The sequence below is a fragment of the Ursus americanus genome, chromosome 12 (assembly GCF_024610735.1).
Source record: "Ursus americanus isolate L20-20 chromosome 12, mUrsAme1.1.p, whole genome shotgun sequence".
In the NCBI taxonomy this organism is placed as follows: Eukaryota; Metazoa; Chordata; class Mammalia; order Carnivora; family Ursidae; genus Ursus; species Ursus americanus.
In genome coordinates, this window is record NC_142138.1 from 23404987 (window position 1) to 23424755 (window position 19769).

Sequence of the window (19769 nt, forward strand, 5' to 3'; positions counted from 1 at the left end):
GCAGAGCTGATACTGAGGTGAGCACCGTAAAGAGCGCCCCTGCCAGCAGGACATGAGGCATTCTCACTTGGGTGGGCATTTTCAAGCATTAGTTCCAAACATGTGACAAGCTGCCTTGTCCTCAAATGGCCCAGCCCATCGCACTACCTAATTCCCATTTCAATTACACCGGGAACAAATACGTTTCACAATATTCAGCTCCAGGTTGCAGAGAGAAGAAAACACCCAGATAGAGGACCACAATTAGCCATAATTTCTCTCCAAATCCCTTTTTCTCTCTCACTCTGTACTAATGACTACCTTTACAAAGAGGTTTCAGATGCTTTCAGAGCAAAAAGAGTAAACAGGACACGTGTTCACGTGGCAGGCTAGTTACCTCCCATACCTGAGGATAGAGCGTTCAGAAATGGATTTTTTCAGATGTGCTTCTCCTACAAATACCAGGCAAAGATAATCTCCAAGAGTCCAGCGGCAGTGGGCGTTGGGTAGAGTGACATTTGCACTAACCATGGGGGAAAGGTCTAGGAGAGGTAGGGAGAGAAAGTAGCATCAGTTCCCTTCCATGAAGCTGCTGAGGACTTACCGTGTGCGGGGCTGTGTGCGCTGGGCTTTCGCGGGTGCTCCTTGATTTCATTCACCCAACTCGCAAGGTCGGGAGTAGCTAAAAAGCAAAGAAGGAAAGACATGGGGTTAAACCCATGTTTGTTGATTCTGGGTTCATCTTAGGATGACATATTGGGTGGATCTGGGAGAGAATCCCAGCTCCAGTGACCTCAGCATGTGACTTTAGGTTACTTATTTAACCATTCTGAGCTTCCTCTATTCCTTGCCTGTTAAATGACATATGGTAGAAGTGCAATACATTTATAGTTATTTTCTCTCAATTAGACCAGGGGGTTCCTCGCTGGGGTTACTTTAATGTTGAATAACATTGAAAGGGCACTGGGGTTGGTGTCAGAAAATTTGAATTCTAGGCCCCACTCTGGTCTTTCCTGCTGGGACTCATGAGGAAATTATCTGGGTTTTTTTTTCCCAATAATTAGAAAAGTAATATAAATACATGGTAATCTAATTCACATTGTATTAAAGGTTACAAAATGGAAAGTGGCCATTCTGGTCCTCAAAGCCAGTGCCAACTATCAATTACGTCAATATCCTTCTAGAAGAATTTTCTATTATGTAATATATAACTGCACAGACACATACGTACACTAACTCTCGGATGGGGGCACATTTAAAATAAATCTTGGAGATACGCGTTGGCCCATATAAGCCTCATTATTTTAATATAGCTGAACCCATACTGAAAGTCATTGAGGTAATTTCCAATCTTTTGTTAATACTAGCAAAAGATAATACTTATCGATTGCTTATAATGTGCCAGGCACTATTCTAAGTACTTTATGTGTATTAACTCATTTCGTACCATCATCCTAGGTATTATTATCACCCCCAATTTACATTTGAGGAAAACAATACCTTGAGAACATCAGTACTTGCTCCACAAACAATAAGTGGCAGAAATGAGATTCACACCCAGGCAGACTGTGCAATGCTGTAACGTACGTCTTTGTCCACATAGTTTTGTGCACATTTGTCAGACTACCTAACGATGGCCCTTGAAAAAAGCAGCAATGCAATCAAACTGCATTTTTCAAAGGTCAAGCTGATGGCAGGGCAGAGAATGCACCCATTTTACAGCACCAGTCACAGACCGCTGTGCATATTTTATCTTCTTCCCCGTCTCCTGTGTTGGATTGCGAGCTTCCTGAAGGCAGGCGCTCTGTACCCCAGGGCTCTGCACAGAGCCAGCATATTGCCAACTCTCAATAACATCTGTGAATGATGACTAAAAAATCGGGAAGACTTCAATGGGAGCGGCCTTTGGTATTTGGGCAGGATTTTGAAGAACGAATGAAATTTTGGCAGGCAGAAAATGGAAGAAAAAGCACCTGTGTGAAGAAAGAGCAAAGGAACAACTACCTAGGCTGTTTGGTGGGGCAGCCAATCAACCAGCCTGGCTGGGAAAAGGGCACGGGGCTGTGATGTGCTCACAGAGCATCCCAGGAAGGATATTTAGAGGCAGGAAGAGAATTCTAACGCTATTCAGAGTCTGGGAGATCCTTTCCAGGCCCCATTTATTCACCTGGAGGACAAAATGGATGACCTCTATGAATACACCACCGTATACCCATAATACTAGTGTTAAATAGTTAAATTCATTGGATCTCAGTTTACAAACTGTATAATCTCCACACCAGGTTTCTTTCCTCCACTTTCCACTTCTCGGTGTCAAATGGACGGCAGGGTTGTCAATACCGGTCGCCTGGGGAAACATCATCCCAATGCAGTGGGCGTATTTTCAGTTTTCATTTATTTTAATCCTCACCAACTCGCTGAATTCAGTCTGACACATTTATTTCTCCAGGCTCTGGGCACATGGGCCCAGGTTTATAAATGCGGCTGATAGATGTACTATTCAAATTAATTTATATGCAAACATACGTCTCAGTGGATTTTGTTACATTTCTGTTAATCCTGAATTTCATGAAGTTACTTAGACATCTGACAACACATTATTCTATACACATGCTAACATTTTTCAACACTTGATTGTTGATCCTACTAATGTATGTAATCAAATTCAAATTAGAAATTAGTTCTGACTAATGATGTACTATGTTAGCCAATGGAATTTAAATTAAAAAAAGATTAGTTCCAATAGCCACTGTGAACATACATCAGCACTGCCTAGTCAGAATATTGAAGGACATAAAGATGAGCTACAAATATAAGTTTAAATATTCTTGTAGCCACACTGTTTTTAAAGATTTATTTTAGAAAGAGAAAGTGAGAGTGTGCGAGTAGGGGGGATGGGCAGAGGGAGAGGGAATCTTAAGCAGACTCCACGCTGAGTGTGGAGACTGATCCCAGGACCCTGAGGTCTCAACCTGAGTCAAAGCCAAGATCAAACGCTTAACCAGCCCTGCCACCCAGACATCCCTCTGGTAGCCACATTTAAGGAAGTAGAAAGAGAGGTGCCTGGCTGGCTCAGTCAGCAAAACACGTGACCTGTGGTCTCAGGGTTGTGAGTTCAAGCCACATTTTGGGTGTGGAGAGTACTAAAAAAGTAGAAATACCAAATTAATTTAAATAATGTATTTCATTTTACCCATCCTATCCAAAATATTATCATTGCAACATGTAATAAATATAAAAAAATATATGAGCTAGTCTACATTCACTCTTTCTGTAGTTAAGCCCAGAGTACACTTTATATTTGCAGTACGTCTCACTTTGGACTAGCCACATTTCAAGTGCAGACATCACATAAGGCCAGAGGCTATGATGTTGGATAGTGCAAAAAGAGAAGCTATGGATTCTAGCTCCTTTGAATAACACTATTAACTCAAGGAATGGTTAGAATGGTTTATATCCTCCCTGCTCCCATCCAGGCAGTAATATGTAAAGTTTCTCACGATTTTTTGGGAGAGACCTAAGAGATCATCGTGTCCTGATTGTCCATTGATTATGGTCAAGACAGCGGAAACTCATGAAGGTGGGGGGGCACTGGGGGAGGACTAGACCGTTGACTTGCTCTGTTCCACACCACCCACTCAGCCTTGCTGCTGACAGGTGGAGACGGAGGCTCAGCTCCCTGCCAAGCACCTGCTGGCAGAACCCCGGGTGGGGACTGAGAGCATTAACTCCCTGCTCAGTCCCACAGACATCACTCTGCCAGTGGGGAAAGGTTTGGGGGATCTGCTAAACCCTTTAATCTTCCCTTCTTTTCTCCCTACACAGCCTTACCACCGGCCCTATGCTGAAAACTCACAATCTTTGTCTCCAGCCCCCAGTCCCAGTCTAATTCCCACTGGAAAACTCCAGGTGCCTTCCCTAGCAACTATGTTATGCAAACTGTAGCTTATTATCCTCTTATGCATGTGCAAATAGATCTTCCCCCAAATCTGCCTTGTGTTTATGATTATTTCAACAGTGTGCTTTTCCCCTAAAAATCAAGCTATAAGAAACTACTTTTAAACACATAAAAATTGGGGCACCTCAGTGGTGCCATCGGTTAAGCGTCTGACTCTTGGTTTCAGCTCAGGTCATGATGCCAGGACCCTGGGATCCAGCCCAGCATCAGGCTCAATGCTCAGCATGGCGTCTGCTTGAGATTCTCTCTCTCCCTCTCTCTGCCCCTCACACTTGTGCCGTCTCATTAAAATAAAGTCTTAAAAAAATTTAAAAATCCACAAAAATTATTCAATGATATTCATTCAATAATAAGTATTTCATGGCAAAAAAGCACCAGATTAAGAACCTCCTTCCCCAATTGGGGAGGGAAAAAAACACTCAAAAAGATATGCATATGCATGTATTCCGTTACTCAAAAAGTTATGTTCAAATATAAAATTAATCTTTTTAAAAACTCCCTTAAAGAGGAATTTCTCAAATTTCACATTCCACCATTTCTCCCCTTACTTTCCAGCCCCCTCCCCACTCCCTATATCTAGCACTTCTTGAGGGAAGACTTTGAGGCAGCCAAAGGCTGAAGCTTGCTTTTCACCACCTGTCTCCAAGACAGCAACAGAGGGAGCATCCTCTTTGGAGACGCGAGGAAATCTTCCGGATGTCAGTCCAGGAATGGTCATGGATATAGACCAGCTCTGCATCGCAGGGACCCTTCACTGCACCCCTGCCCCCACTGGCTAATTTCAGGAGGGAATGAACATCCCTGTGTGAAATTATTAGAAACCTAAAAAAAAAAAAAAGAAAAAGAAACCTTCCCCAGATGTGGTTGAAATTTAAACACAATGGGTATTTTTGTTGTTGTCCAGTGACAAAGAAATTATAAAGCTGATTGCATGCAGGGAAAGCTTTTTTGAGTCACAAAAACTGCTACACGGAATACCCAAACATTTTTAAATGACTTCGACAACAACTGGCACATATTTAGTAAGCAAGTTCCATTTTCCCTATTTTCTCTGCCCCCACCCTCAATGCTCAGCTATAGAATATCCATTTATTTATCTTATTTAACACATCTAAAAGTCATCTGCCAGTTTTTGTTGCAGAAACACATTTTTTTTTTAAGATTTTATTTATTTATCCAACAGAGATGGAGACAGCCAGTGAGAGAGGGAACACAAGCAGGGGGAGTGGGAGAGGAAGAAGCAGGCTCATAGCAGAAGAGCCTGATGTGGGGCTCGATCCCAGATCGCCGGGATCACGCCCTGAGCCGAAGGCAGACGCTTAACCCCTGTGCCACCCAGGCGCCCCCAGAAACACATTTTTTAACAACTAGATACACAATGGCAATTTTATAGGACTTGAAATGTTTTAAAATAACAGCATAATTAGAGTTAAAAGAAGAGCAGTGGCCTCTTTCAATTCATTTCAACATTTCATTCTCTTTTTCAAATATTAATCTCTAAAGTTCCATACAAGTAGTCTTTAAATGCATAGCACTCCCTTTTTTCCTGTCCTCCTCCTCCAATGTCAGAGTTTTAACAATTTGAATTCTCCTGGGTGGGGAAAAAGGAAAGCTATCAACTTACAAGGGACATTTACTGTCATCTAGTTGTCACCTAACTCGCAGCACAGGAGTCGTCCACGCACAGGTAACACGTTACACTGGGGCTGCTCTGTGTTTTCTGCACACGGTAAGAGAGAAGGTCAGGATCCTAAGACCCCGGGCTCACATGATGATGCACTTGCTAAGCCCCTTCTCCACGGTCTTGGACATCTGGGGTTTCTTCTGGGGATGGTGAAGGCAGGTGGCAGGCTTCCTGTCGTGGTTCGGCAGCATGTCAAATAGCTCCTGCACGTTGATCGCCATCTTAGCGGAGGTCTCCAAGAAGGTGCAATTCCACTGCAACGCGCACGCAGCGTGGTCACTTACGTCGACTCCAGAGGCTTTCTTGGCATTTGTCGCCCACCAGCATGATAAGGTACTTGCGCAAGGTCTTGCCTTTGACTTTGCGGATCAGCTCATAGAAAGACTTCAGCTCCTCCAGGGTTTGCTTCTCCGTGACCAAGCAAACCAGGAGGAAAGCAGGGCCCCCGGCAATGGCGAGGCGCTGCAGACCCGGGTAGCGGTGGCTTCCTGTGGTATCGGCGACGTGCAGCGCCACGACGCTGTGGCTGAAGCTCAGCACCTGGCGGAAGGTATCTTCGATGGTTGGCAGATACTCATCGCGAGAGTTGCCACGCACCCACCTCTGCACCGACGCACTCTTGCCCACGCCAGCGGCGCCAAGCCCACAACACGGTGGTCTTTGTTCTTGCCTGGGGCGTGAGCGCGGGGATGGTGAGCAGGGTGCGCAGAGGCCGCAGCCACTGAATCAGCCATTTCTTAAAGCCGGAGCAGTTATTGCCCAGTGCAGGGAACTGGTGGGGAGACGGGGCGCGCAAGTTATTGGCACTTACCCAGGAGCAAAACATTCTTAGGGAGGTAGAATGGAAGAGTGAGATGGGAGTTTGAACTTGGAAGGTTGTCCCTGTGTCTCCTTGTCTAGCTGTTCCCTGGGGACACTTGGGAGGGGAGGGTCTAGGCTCACTCTCCAAACCCACCTCCCTCCCTCCTCCGAAGCAGAGCCAGGCTCAGTGCCCACCCCAGGTGCCCACAAAAGGCAGTGTGAGCAAGGAGGAGGGGAGGCTCGCTCAGTGCCTCTTCCTGTGATGCCTTATGTTTACTGCCCTAGTAGCCACACATCCGTTTTCTTTCACACCACACGACTCCAATCTAAACACAGAACGAGAAGCTGAAACAATGGACAGCCCACCAACCTGAGACAGAGTAGGGACTGGAGTCAGGTCCCCTCAATCCCGAGGGAGAAACCCAGCATTCCTTTATAGCTGAAACCCTATGCCCTTGAGTGGAGAGTTGTCTCCTAGGAATGCGGAGGCAGGATGCTTAACCAAGGAGGGGGGGGGGTGGTCATCTACCAAGACTGGGGAAGGCCAAACCAGTCTGCGCCAAGGTGGACCCCATGGCTGTCCTTTCATTTACTTTTTTCCTTATTATAATACTAAAAATCATGCCCAGGGATGGAGATTAAACACACATGAGGCATGAAGAGGAATAACCTTTAAGAATACAGGTGCTAATAAATTCCTGCCTCTGTGGGCTTTGAGTCACCCTTTTCCCACCTAAGTTTCTTTAAAAAATTCTCCCTGACCTCTCCCCAGGGAGTCAGCCTGAGGATTCTTATCTTTGTGCTGTCTCCCTGGCACAAGACCCAGGAAACCCTGGCCTCCAACCTGGCTGGCCTCTTGTCAATTGCTCTTGCCTAGAGACCCCCAAAGACCCAGTTCAGTAATAATGGAGGTAAAGGCAGAGTGTCCAGGGAGTCCACTGGGTCCAGGATGCTCTGTTCTGGGGCCAGGAGAGACCTATTACCTACAGCAACTGTCCCCGGGACATTGAGAGACGGATAGCCACTTCCTTAACAACTAGGCCTCCCATTCTCCCCCACAGCAGCCCAAACTGGTTTACCCACTACGTCTACTTTGAAGTAATGAAATTGTTACTCATTTTCCTTAAACCACAAGATTCACTCTGCCTATTGAATTAGAACTGAAAAGTGTTTAGGAATGAAAAAGACTAGAAAACAGGCTCCTGAAAGCACCAATGTAGAAGATGAGTGGAGGTGACTTTGGAGGCCTGGAGGAAGGGAGGAAGGGAGAAAGGGAGGAAGGGAGGAAGGGAGGAAAAGAAAGAGAGAGAGAAAGAACGAAAAACTGAGACGGAGGGATGATGGAGGGCTATGTATCCCAAAGCCAAAATCTTTAAATGCTAGAAAGGTCAAATTAAGAGATTATAAAATAGAGTTCACAGGGAATGATGAAAATATAAAACCATAGCTCCTGCATTCAAATCAAGTTTTATACCTCAAAAGCCAGTATAAAATATTTTACCTTGATAAGAGACCTAACCCAGGGAGCCAACACTGCACTGGGCCAAAGACTCAAAGGAATAGACCGGACTAGAAGGAGCAGATGCTAACTAACTAAGATCCAAAGTTTGGAGATAGAGAGAGATAGAGAGAGAGAGAGAGAGAATTAATTGAAACCAAGACTGAGATGAGTCAGATTTTAGAATTACCTAACAAGGATTTTAAAGCCATCATAAGAATACTTCAGTAATCACTTATAAATTTTCTTGAAGTAAATAAGAATAAAAAATTTCAGCAAATAAAATGTATAAAAATGTTCTAAATGGAAATTATGGAATTGAAAAATATAATAGAAATTGTAACAATTTCCTGAATGAGCTCAGTAGAATGGAGATGCCAGAGGACAGAATCAGTCAACTTGAATAGAAAGTAATAAAATTTATTCAGTGTAAACAACAGAGAGAAAACAGACTGGGTAAAATGAACAGAGTCACAAGGACCTGTGGGACAGTAACCAAAATGCCAGCATTGTAGAATCAGAGTCCTAGAAGGAGAGGAGAGAGAGAATGGGTCTGAAGGAGTATTAGAGAAAATTATGGCTGAAAACTTCCCAAATTTGGCAAAAGACACAAACCTACAGTTCCAAGAAGTTGAGCAAATCCCACCAGGAGAACTCCAGGGAAATCCACGCCAAGACACATAATTAAATTCCAAAAACTAAGCACAAAGAAAAACTCTTGAAAGCAGATAGAAAGAAACAACATATTATCCAACAGAAGGACCTAATTCATTTGACAGCAAATATCTCATTGGAAATCAGAGCTGACAGAGGAAACGGCAGGGGACTTTTTAGAAGCTGAAAGAAAAGAACAGTCAACTGCAAAGTCTATATTCAACAAAATGCTCCTTCAAGAACAAAGAGGAAATAAAGACATGTTCAGATGAGGAAAGGCTAAGGTAATTTGTTGCTAACAAACTTGCCCTTTAAAAAAGGACTAACGAAAGGGTACCTGGGTGGCTCAGTTGGTTAAGCATCTGCATTTGACTCAGGTCATGATCCCAGGGCCCTGGGATTGAGCCCTGCCCCAGGCTCCCTGCTCATTGCAGAGCCTGCCTCTCCCTCTCCCTCTGCTGTTCCCCTTGCTTGTGCTTTCTCTCTCACTCTCTCTCTCTCTCTCTCTCTCAAATAAATAAATAAAATCTTAAAAAACAAAGAATAGGGGCGCCTGGGTGGCTCAGTCCTTAAGCATCTGCCTTCAGCTCAGGGAGTGATCCTGGCGTTATGGAATCGAGCCCCACATCAGGCTCCTCCGCTTCTTCCTCTCCCACTCCCCCTGCTGTGTTCCCTCTCTCGCTGGCTATCTGTCTCTCTCTCAAATAAATAAAATCTTAAAAAAAAAGAATAAAAAAGGGCTAAAGTAAGGTATGATAATGGAGAATAATTTCAAATTTTAGAGAGTAGCATCTTAGAATAGGTAAAACCTGGGGTAAATAGAATATCCTTGTCATGAGATTTTACAATCATATTTGATGATTGAAATATGTGATACTCAAGGTAATAATATTAAAAATTGGGGAAGGCAAAGGGACCTAAACAGAAGCAAGGTTTCCATATTTCACCTGAAGTGGTAAAAGGTTGACACCAGCAGATTGTGATAAGTCACGTATGTATATTGTATTACCTTGAACAATTTTTATACAAAGAGATATACTCAAATACTCTAAAAGTAAATTAAGATAGAATTCTAAAAAATGAAACCCACAGGAAGGTGAGAAAAGAGAAACAGGAAAACCAGAAAACAAATGATAAAATGGCATAATGAAGCTTAAATTTATCAAGAGTTACCTTAGATGTGTAATGGTGTGAATACACCAATTAAAAAAGCAGATTGGCAGAATGGATTAAAACAAGCTTACAAAAGAAACACAAGCCAATTACATGGTGATTGAAGTGAGAAGAAACTGACTTCACATTTAATGATAGAGGCAGGTTGAAAGTAAAAGGATGGGTTCGCCTGGGTGGTTCAGTCGGTTAAGCATCTGCCTTAGGCTCAGGTCATGATCCCGAGGTCTTGGGACAGAGCCCCACATCGGGCTCTCTGCTCATGGGGAGTCTGCTTCTCCCTCTCCTTCTGACCACCCCCCCCCACTTGTGTGCTCTCTCTCTTTCAAATAAATACAATCTTAACAGAAAAAAAAAGTTAAAGGATGTTTTTGTGTGGTAACACAGGTTATATGGAAACCAAAATCAAAAACACAATATTATTTACAATTGATATAAATAAAATGAAATACCGTGTATACACTTAACAAAACACCTGAAGGATGTAAATGCTGAAAATTACAAAATGCTTCTAAAAGAAATCAAATTAAATAGAGACATAATATGTTCATGTATTAGAAGGTTTAACTTAGTAAAGATGTCAATTCCCTCCAAACTGATTTATAGGTTTAATGCAATTCTTGCCAAAATCCCAGTAAGGTTTTTGTAGACGTAGACAAGCTTATTTTCAAATTTAAATAGAAAGGCATAGTACCTACAATAGTTAAAACACTCTTGAAAAAGAGGGATAGAGTGAGAAGAATCACTCTTTGATATTAAGGGTAATGATATAGCTGCAGTAATTAAGTCAGTGTAATATCGGCAGAGATGGTCATATAGGTCGATGGAACAGAACAGAGAGCCCGGGAGCAGGGGCACACAGATGCGCTCAGCTGATTTTTGACAAAGGCACAAAAGCAACTCAATGCAGAAGGATAATCTTTTCAACAAATGGTGCTAGATCAATCAGACGTCCATAGACAAACACACATAAGCAAACAAAAAACCTTGAACCTAAATCTCCCACCTTACAAAATAATGGAACTTACATATAACATGTAAAATTATAAAATCATTAGGAAAAAAAATCTTTGAGATATATCTTGATTGTGGTTGCACATATACAAACTTACACATATGATAAAATTCTATATAATTAAATATATATGTAGATGAGTACAAGTAAAATAGGAAATCTGAATAAGAGCAGTGGATTTTTTTGATGTTAATATCCTGGTTGCAATACCATCTACAGTTTTACAAGATATTACTATTGAGGGAAACTGAGTAAAGTTACTCAGGATCTCTATTATTTCTTATAATTGCATATGAATCTTCAATTAGCTCAAAGTAAAAAAAAAACACATTAATTTTAAGAAGCACTTGCAAAAAAACATAAACAATGCAACTCTCACGGCTCCCAATTAAAGCCCAAACTCTTTCGTTCTATATTCCCAGCTCCCTGTAAACACACCCCAAATTCCCTTCAAATCTTACCTTCCGTGAGCCTTTTGCACACACTGGCTTAATAATTCAATATTCTTGGAAGTTCCCTATGTCTCCCAGTCCCCTCATCCACACGCCCCCTTCTACTCTGCTTCAAGATTCACCTTCAAATGGTACTTCCAGAGGGAAGGAATCCCTCCCTCTGAGTTCCCAAGTACCTTTTCACCTTGTATTAAAGCTTAGTCGGTACTTGTTTTCTATTTTCCACAAAGCAAGGAGCTTTTTACTGACAGGGCGGGAATTCATTTAGCTCTGAATCCCTCACACCTGCTAGTAAGCACCAGCAGGTAGTGCTCAGAGGCAAGCAGGATGGCCAGGGTTAAGGTAGACTCCATCAAGAGGGGGGAGGTGCCAGCCTGACTGCTCCCGAGTTCTGCTTTCATGACCTCTTAACAATTTAGCCTTTAACTCTAACCTCAGTATCCTCAGTTGACAATAGGGGAAGTACATGGCAAGTGCTGACATGTTAGCAAGTACTTTTGTCAATACCTGGCACAGATTAGATATTTAGACAATGTAGCTAGAGTCTGGAGATGCGGTCTCCAGTTCCTGTTTGCTCACATACTAGTTGTAGGGACTTAGACAATTTGTTTGCCTTTTTTCATCGTTTCTTCACCTGTAAAATGGGGACAAAAATAGCTATGTTTGAAGAATCTTCAGCTAGGCTCACTTGTGTAAAAGTCAAGCAGGGTGTTGCTTCTAGAATGTGAATGAGCTAACATTCATTTGAGTGTTTGCCATGAGATAGGCATTACTCTTAATTTTACATGTGTGAACTCATTTAGAACTTATTCTGAGTATACGAAGTGGAGACTATTTTATCTCCATCTTACAAATGAGGAGACCAGACATGGAGAGATGAACTGTGGTAGGGGCTGGGAAATCTGGCTCGCTTCAGGGCTTCTGCGTTTTCCATCTTGCTGCCTCATTAGCAGAGACAGCTGGTGTGGTGATGTTCAGGACCGTCATGATTACAATGTCTGAAGCCTGTTTTCTTTCACTTACTTCCTAGGCTTCTCCTCCTTTTAAGCTCTGTAGAAAACTAATGGCAGTTGTGTTTTCCATCCTTCACAAGGATGTAGTATCTTTACAGCTTTGATTTCCAGGATCAAGGTTGCTTCAGAATCCCTTCTTTTATCCCATGCAAGCATTTTCTCCCATTCCTACCACTTCTGTTCCCAGCCTGACTGCTTTCTCCGACCACTCTGTGGCTACAAATAGCCCCTTTTGCACAGAGATATCATCTCCTACCTCATAAATAAAGGAGGCCACCAGATAAAACTCCCCCAGCCCTGGTTCACACATATCCCCATGATATCTCTTTTCTCCACCCAGGGTTAATGCCTTCATCTGAGCCCTGGAGTGCTTCTCAACCTGTGGTCCTAGAATCAAGTGTGTTAGAATCACCTGGAGCTCTTGTTAAACATACCCAACCCACATCTACAGAATCAGAATCTATAGATGAGACCTGGCGGGGGGGGGGTTGCATTTTAACAGGCCCCCTCAAATAATTCTGATACAGACAAATCTTAAAACTGCTCCTTGAGAACCTTACTTGATCACTGTATTCCTTTATGAACCTTTCAATGTTCACTGTGTCAGTAATCATGATCCTTATTTCATTTCTGATATCAATAATTTGTGTCTTCTCTCTTTTTTTCTTGGTTAGCTAGATGAGTGGTTTATTAATTTTATTTACCTTTTCAAAGGCCAATTTTTTGTTTCATTGATATTCGTATGTTTTCCTGTTAATTTTGCTGATTTCTGCTCTAATTTTTTTAATTTCCTTTATTCTGCTTGATTTAGTTGTAAATTGTTCTTCTTTCTCTAGCTTTTTTAAGTGAAAGCCTAAATCATCGCTTTTAGATTTTTCTTCTTCTCTAATATGGGCATTTCAGTCTATAAATTTCCTCTGTGAGCACTGCTTTCTCTACGTCCAATAAAAAGTGTGTTGTTAAATCTCCAAATATTTGGGAGGGTTTTTTTTTAATCTATTATTCTGTTATTGATTTCTAGTTTAATTCCACTGTGGTCTGAGAACATACTTTGTATGAGTTCTAGTCTTTTACGTTTGTTCAAGTCTGTTTTATGGCCCCAAATGTGATTATGTTGGTAAATGTTCTACATGAGTTTGGGGGGAAAAAACGTGCATGCTGCTGTTGTTGGATGAAATATTTCATTAATGTCAATTAGATCCAGTTGATTAATGCTGCTGTTTAGTCCAACTGTATTCTACTCATTTTCTGCCTGCTGGATCTATCCATTACTGAAGGGGTATTTAATTCTCCAACTATTACAATGGATTTGTCTATTTCTACTTGCAGTTCATTTAGTTTTTGCCTCACATGTTTTGATGTTCTGTTATTATATACATACATGTTGAAGATTGCTATATTTTCTTGGAGAATTCACTGCTTATCATTATGTAATTTCCCTCTTTATCTCTAATTATTTTGCTCAAGTCTAATTTGTCTGAAATTAATATAGCTATCCCAGCTTTCTCTTCATTAGTTCTATTATATCTTTTTCCATCCCCTTACTCTTACTGTGTTTCTTTATATTTAAAATGGGTTTCTTGTAAAAGAATATATATATAGTTGTGTCTTTTTCTTACCTACTCGGAGAGTCTTTGTCTTTTAGTTAATGTATTTAGATCATTCATATTTAATGTGATTATTGATTTTTTTGGTTTAATATCAGCCATGTTTATAACTGTTTTCTATTCATTGTATTTTTTGTGTTTATTTTTCCTCTTTTTCTGCCTTTTCTGGTTTTAGCTGAGAATATTATGTAATTCCATTTTCTCTTCTCTCTAAGCATATCAGTTTACAATATATATTTATAACAAATTTAAGTCTACTTTCAAATAACATTGCACCATTTCACATGCAATGCAGTTACCTTATAACACGGTATCCCTAATTCATAACTCCCATCCCTTATACCATTAACGTCATTCATTTCACTCACCCATATGCTATAATCACCTAATAAATTGTTACTATTTACTATTATTACTTTGAACAATTATCTATTGGATCAATTAATAAGAAAAGTAAAAGATTTTATCTTACCTTCATTTATTCCATCTTTAACACTCTTTCATTCTTTATTTAAATCTGAATTCTATGGAAAAGCTTTATAGAGAACATGCTGTCTGGAGAGAACACTGAAGGGGGAGGAGGACATATTAGGGAAAAGACACTTCAGAGAGAATGATGTCAAAAGGGCACAGAGCCAGGAAAGTATCCATGGATGAAACAGTAGTTGAATTGGAATTTATCCTAGAAATCATCTGTGGTTTAATTACCTCATTTCCTAGGCGAGTAATTTGCCCAAGGTTACACAGCTAGAAGGTTGCAGAACTAAGACTCAAATACAGCAAGAATAACTTCAGCACCTCTTCTAACCACGGAAGGAGGTTAAGACCTGTTCAAGGTGGCCCAGACCATCAGACACAGCCAGAACAAGGCTTGTCCCTGTCTCTCAGACCCTTCACCTTCATTCTCCCACTGGTGCACATTCTGAAACATAATTAATGTTCAGAAATCCTATGGAGATTTTAGAGATGGAGTTAATATAGTCTTCTGAGGTCAAGGAAGAAAAAGTACCATAGGAATCGGAAATGATATATTCTCAGGAGGCAGAGAGGGTTTATAGAGTAGCTCTAATTATAGCTTTGAATAAGCTGCCTGCAGTCCTCTTAATGAAATAAGCTGGAATCCTTCCTTGGAAAATTTCCTAGATAATCAGGTCTGTGTAAGTGAATGCTTATACTCCAGACCCAAGGGAAGGCACCAATCAACTGAAGCCTCCCTGAAGAGGGGGTGGTGGGGAGGAGAATGTCAGACACCACAGTGGGACTGGCAAAAGAGGGTCTTTCCCCCTTTCTTTCTTTCTTTCTTTCTTTCTTTCTTTCTTTCTTTCTTTCTTTCTGCTCCTTCCTTCCTTCCTACCTTCCTACCTTCATTCCTACCTTCATTCCTTTATTTCTTCCTTTTTTTCCTTTGTTTTCTTTCTTCTTAAGATGCTAACCTTGGAATATTATGCAGCAATTATAAGTGTGTCATATATTCACATAACAATAAGAATGGATGTTAAAAACATAGTGCTTGCTGAAAAAAGAAAATGGGATGAGATATATGGCACCTCACCATTTATATAAATTAAAGATATATGCCTACAAAACAATATTATACATTTTTGTAGGAACACACACATACAAGATACATACTAAACACATTAGAAAAGTTGCCTGTGGGAGGCAAGGAAAGAGTGATCTATGCAGAATATATATGATTTACATATTCACAATTATTAGACACACATGATATATAAGGATATAATTTATATATCCTTACTACAAATTATAATATATAATTTATATATTCACATATAAAGCATGTGTGTGCATGTTACAACCTGAACAACGATAAGATGCTTAAGGGTAGCATCTGCAAAGGATTCATTTTAGAAGCCTCACACTTCCTGGTATATAGTAGGCAAACAATAAATATTTCTGAATGAATGGTTTCATCTTCAACTTGCGTGATATTCTGAACATGACCAGCCAGACAGAGCAAAGACTTTTCTTCCCAACACATCCTTTACCCCCACTCCCAGTTCTTTATTTTCACCATGGTGGTCTATTAAAGTGGCAAAAAAGAGCTACCTAGAAAGAGAGGAATAATTATTAAAGAATGAAAATAATTTACCCGATTAAAAACAAGAAGCACATTTTATGTTCCTTTTAAGTAACAGAATTCTGTTTCCAGTGTATTCCCTTTTGATTGTTTCCATATGCACAGTGTTTCTACTGTAAAACACTCATTGGCCAAACAAAAGTAATTTTTGTGCAAGTCCATAAAGAGAAATCCATTTTCATTCCTTTGTGTCACTACAGCAAGACCCTGGATGCTACTGTGGAACATAATGGCATATGCTCCTCATTTCACTGTTTGAAAGCAAAATCCTGTTTCTGCCAGTAAAATTGAATTCTGCAAGTCTGATTTTTTAAACTGTTTAAAAAAGATTTTATTTATTTATTTGACAGAAAGAGAGAGACAGCCAGTGAGAGAGGGAACATAAGCAGGGGCAGTGGGAGAGGAAGAAACAGGCTCCCAGCAGAGGAGGGAGCCTGATGCGGGGCTCGATCCCAGGACCCTGGGACCATGCCCTGAGCCAAAGGCAGATGCTTAACGACTGAACCACCCAGGTGCCCCTGATTTTTGAAAATCAAAAAAAAATTTATAGTTCTAGATTTATAGAATTATTGCAGAGACAGTAAAGAGATATACCCCGTATACTCCACAGCCAATTTCCCCTATTATTAACACCTTATGGTGCATTTGCCACAATTAATGAACCAACATTGATACATAATTATGAACTCAAGTCCATACTTTATTCAGATTTCTGCTGAGAGGACCTCAGTTTTTCTCTTAAGGCCTTCATCTGATTGGCTAAGGCTCATCCACATTATGGAGAGTAATCTGCTTTCCTCAAAGTCTACTGGTTTCACAGTAATCACTTCTAAAAAATTTCTTCATAGAATCATCTAGACTTGTGTTTGACCAAACAACTAGGTACCATGGCCTAGCCAAGTTGACACATAAAATTAAGCAGCACAGATAGCATGAAGAGTTCCTATATATCTCATAGACAGTTTCTCCTCTTATAGCTATCTTACATTAAAATGGCACATTTGTTACAATAAATGAACCAATATTGGTATGTTACTTTTAACTAAAGTCCATTCTTTATTCAGATTTCCTCATTTTCTTTTCTAATGTCCTTTGTCTCAGGATCCCATGCAGGTTACTTACCTGCGTTATATTCAGTCATCATGTCTCCTTACTTTCCTCTTGGTTGTAACAGCTTCTCAGACTTTCCCTGTTTTCGATGACCTTCACGGTTTTGAAGAGTACTGGTCAGATACTTTGTAAAATGTCTCTCAGTCAGGGCGTGTCTGATGTTTTTTCTCATAACGAGACTGGGGTCCTGTTTGAAGAGGAAGAGTACAGCTTTGACACCAGCACTGTGAGGTAAGTACCGTCATCTCCACGTTGCAGACGAAAACAACAGGCGCAGAGAGTAACCTCAAAGAGGGCAAGTACCTTGTCTAAAGTCACACATCTCATAAGTGACGGGACCAAGACCGAAATGCGTGCATCTGGCTCCAGACTCTGTGCTCGCAGCCTCTGTGCTCTACCAGCTCTGAAACTGATGAGCATCGACCGGGCCTTGTATTTCCACATGGCTCACGGAAGCCTTGTCGCTCACACGTACTGTCTTCCCGTTGCCTGTGGCACAGAGCTCTCGCTCAGGATGCACTCATCTGACATGGACCCAGCTCCATGGTCAGGCGCAGCCTCCTCTCACCCAGCTTCTCTCCAGACTGGATGCCACAGCCAGCCTAAACCCTGACACCCTTGAACTTCCCCACATCTGTGAGCAGCTCTGTGCGGGAGCACATCCTGAAGAATCAGACAGAGCTGGGTTTGAATTCGGGCTCTGCAATTTATTGTTTCTAGAATAGCCTTGGGCAAGTATATAATAACATTGACCTACTAGGATTTTCATGAGGATTCAAAGAAATAATGTATATGAGTGTTTAACATAGTGCACTGCACCTCTTTATATAATATGCACTTCCAAAGTAGAAAAAAACAACTGATGTGGGAAATTCCAGTATTTCCACCTTCAAACAGCTCATAAATAGCTACTCATACCCAAAACTGGTTGACAGATCCTCTGCAGACCGTGCATTCTGATTGAGAGTATGGAAAATAGGGTCGATATGTAGCCGTCGGAATGCACAGGGAAGAACACGCACAGGGGCCTCAACTAGTCAGCAAAACCTTTCAGAGGAAGCTGCACTGAATTCAGCCCTGCAGGCAGAATTGGTTCATCCAGGCAGGAATAAGTGGGCGAGTTGCAGACAGGTGCTCAGACACAAAAAGCACACAGTATTTGCGGTGGTGATTTCTGTCTGGTTAATAGGCACCACCCAGGGATCAGTGGGAGATAGGTTAGAGAAGTTAGCTTAAGGAAGGAGTACAAGGGTCTTGAAATCCGGGCGAGGGATATGAGATCTCTCCCTGCCTCCTTGCCTTTCTCTTATACAGCACAAAAACAGCAACAGCAAAGACAAAACCTCTCAGAGGAAAAGAGCCCAGTTACTAAGATGCACTCTCAGATTAAATATTAAAACCCAAATCTCCGTATCCCACATGTAGATGAGGGAGCTTGTGGCCACACAGAAGGGCTCTGGCAAGTGTGTTCTTCTTACAACAAAGCTCTCAGAGGGCCGCATTCACTCGGGATGAATCACGGCAAATCGCAGCTTTGTGTTCTTGGAGATGTTTCCATTCTGCTCTTGGCCAGTCAGTGTTCAAAGTGTTCTGCCCTCATGTAGTCCAAGATTAAGACAAAACAAAAGTGTCACCTGGACCAGAGAATATATAGGTTGGGTATGAACCAGGAGGAACCTCACAGAATGAGCGGGGGTGGGTGGGTACAGTGGGAGAGGGAGAGAGAGAGAACCTAAACAGGCTCCGTGCCCATCACAGAGCCCCAATGAGGGGCTCGATCCCACGACCCTGAGATCATGACCTGAGCCCAAATCAAGAACTGGTTGCTTAACCAACTGAAGCCACTAGGAGCCCCAAGAAGCCTTCTTCTAAGGTGTTTGGTCTTTGTTGAATTACCCTCTTCAAAAGTTTCAGGTTATATTCTGTGGGTAGCTTTTTTTCCATGAGTTCAACTTAATTCTTTTATTAGTAATTATTAATCTTGGATAATTTCCCCCTTTTATTTCATCAATGTTGCTCATAAATTGTCACATCAACTATGACATTATTATAACTGGTAGTGTAAACAAACAGTTTCCAGAGGTTAATCTGATTAAGGCAGTGCTGATGATTGAATTAAATTATTGAAATGTATCTTACATAAAAAAAAGAGTGTGCAAATCATAAGCATGTGTCTCAATATAGTCCATCACCATAGTCAATAGGACATTTCCAGCACCCCAAACAAGATGTGGTATATATAAAAATGAAATATTACTCGGCCATCAAAAAAATGAAATCTTGCCATTTGCAGCAATGTGGATGGAGCTAGAGTGTATTATGCTAAGTGAAAGACGTCAGTCAGAGAAAGACAAATACCATAGGATCTCACCCATATGTGGAATTTAAAAAGCAAAACAGATGAACATATGGGAAGGAGGAAAAAAGAGAGGGGGAAACAAACCATGAGAGACTCTTAATGAGGGTTGACGGAGGGAGGTAGATGGGAGACGGGCTAGATGGATGATAGGTATTAAGGAGGGCACTTGCTATGATGAGCACTGGGTGTTGTATGTATTGAATTCTGCTGAATTCTACTCCTGAAACCAATATTACACTGTACGTTAACTAACTAGAATTTAAATAAAAATTTAGAAAGAAAAAAACCCACAGAGACAGAATCATAAATGCAGAGAACAGACTGGTGGTTGCCGGAAGAGAGGGGGTTGGGGGGGTGGACGTAAGAGG

General features: G+C 41.3%; 2 protein-coding genes across 3 annotated transcripts in view; both read right to left on the bottom strand.

Moving 5' to 3' along the window:
- Positions 1–410: 410 nt before the first annotated feature.
- The window catches only part of WLS (Wnt ligand secretion mediator), a 145299-nt gene continuing 125940 nt past the window's right edge, over positions 411–19769 (bottom strand). Inside the window, exons 12-13 of one of the 2 annotated variants that reach the window (XR_006780437.2) lie at positions 17055–17229; positions 411–661 (exon numbers count right to left, since the gene is read on the bottom strand). Coding sequence is in view for 1 of the 2 variants with exons in the window: in XM_045802048.2 (XP_045658004.2) it covers positions 17183–17229 (47 nt within the window). In the remaining variant the exon portion in view is untranslated. Of the gene's footprint in view, positions 662–17015; positions 17230–19769 lie in introns of those variants that run through there. The other variant, XM_045802048.2, reaches the window with a different exon arrangement.
- Positions 668–15604, bottom strand: DIRAS3 (DIRAS family GTPase 3). The gene is given in 3 exon segments (XM_087865993.1): positions 668–5918; positions 5920–6276; positions 6278–15604. Coding segments are annotated over 3 exon segments (744 nt in total). The 5' UTR covers positions 6448–15604; the 3' UTR covers positions 668–5701.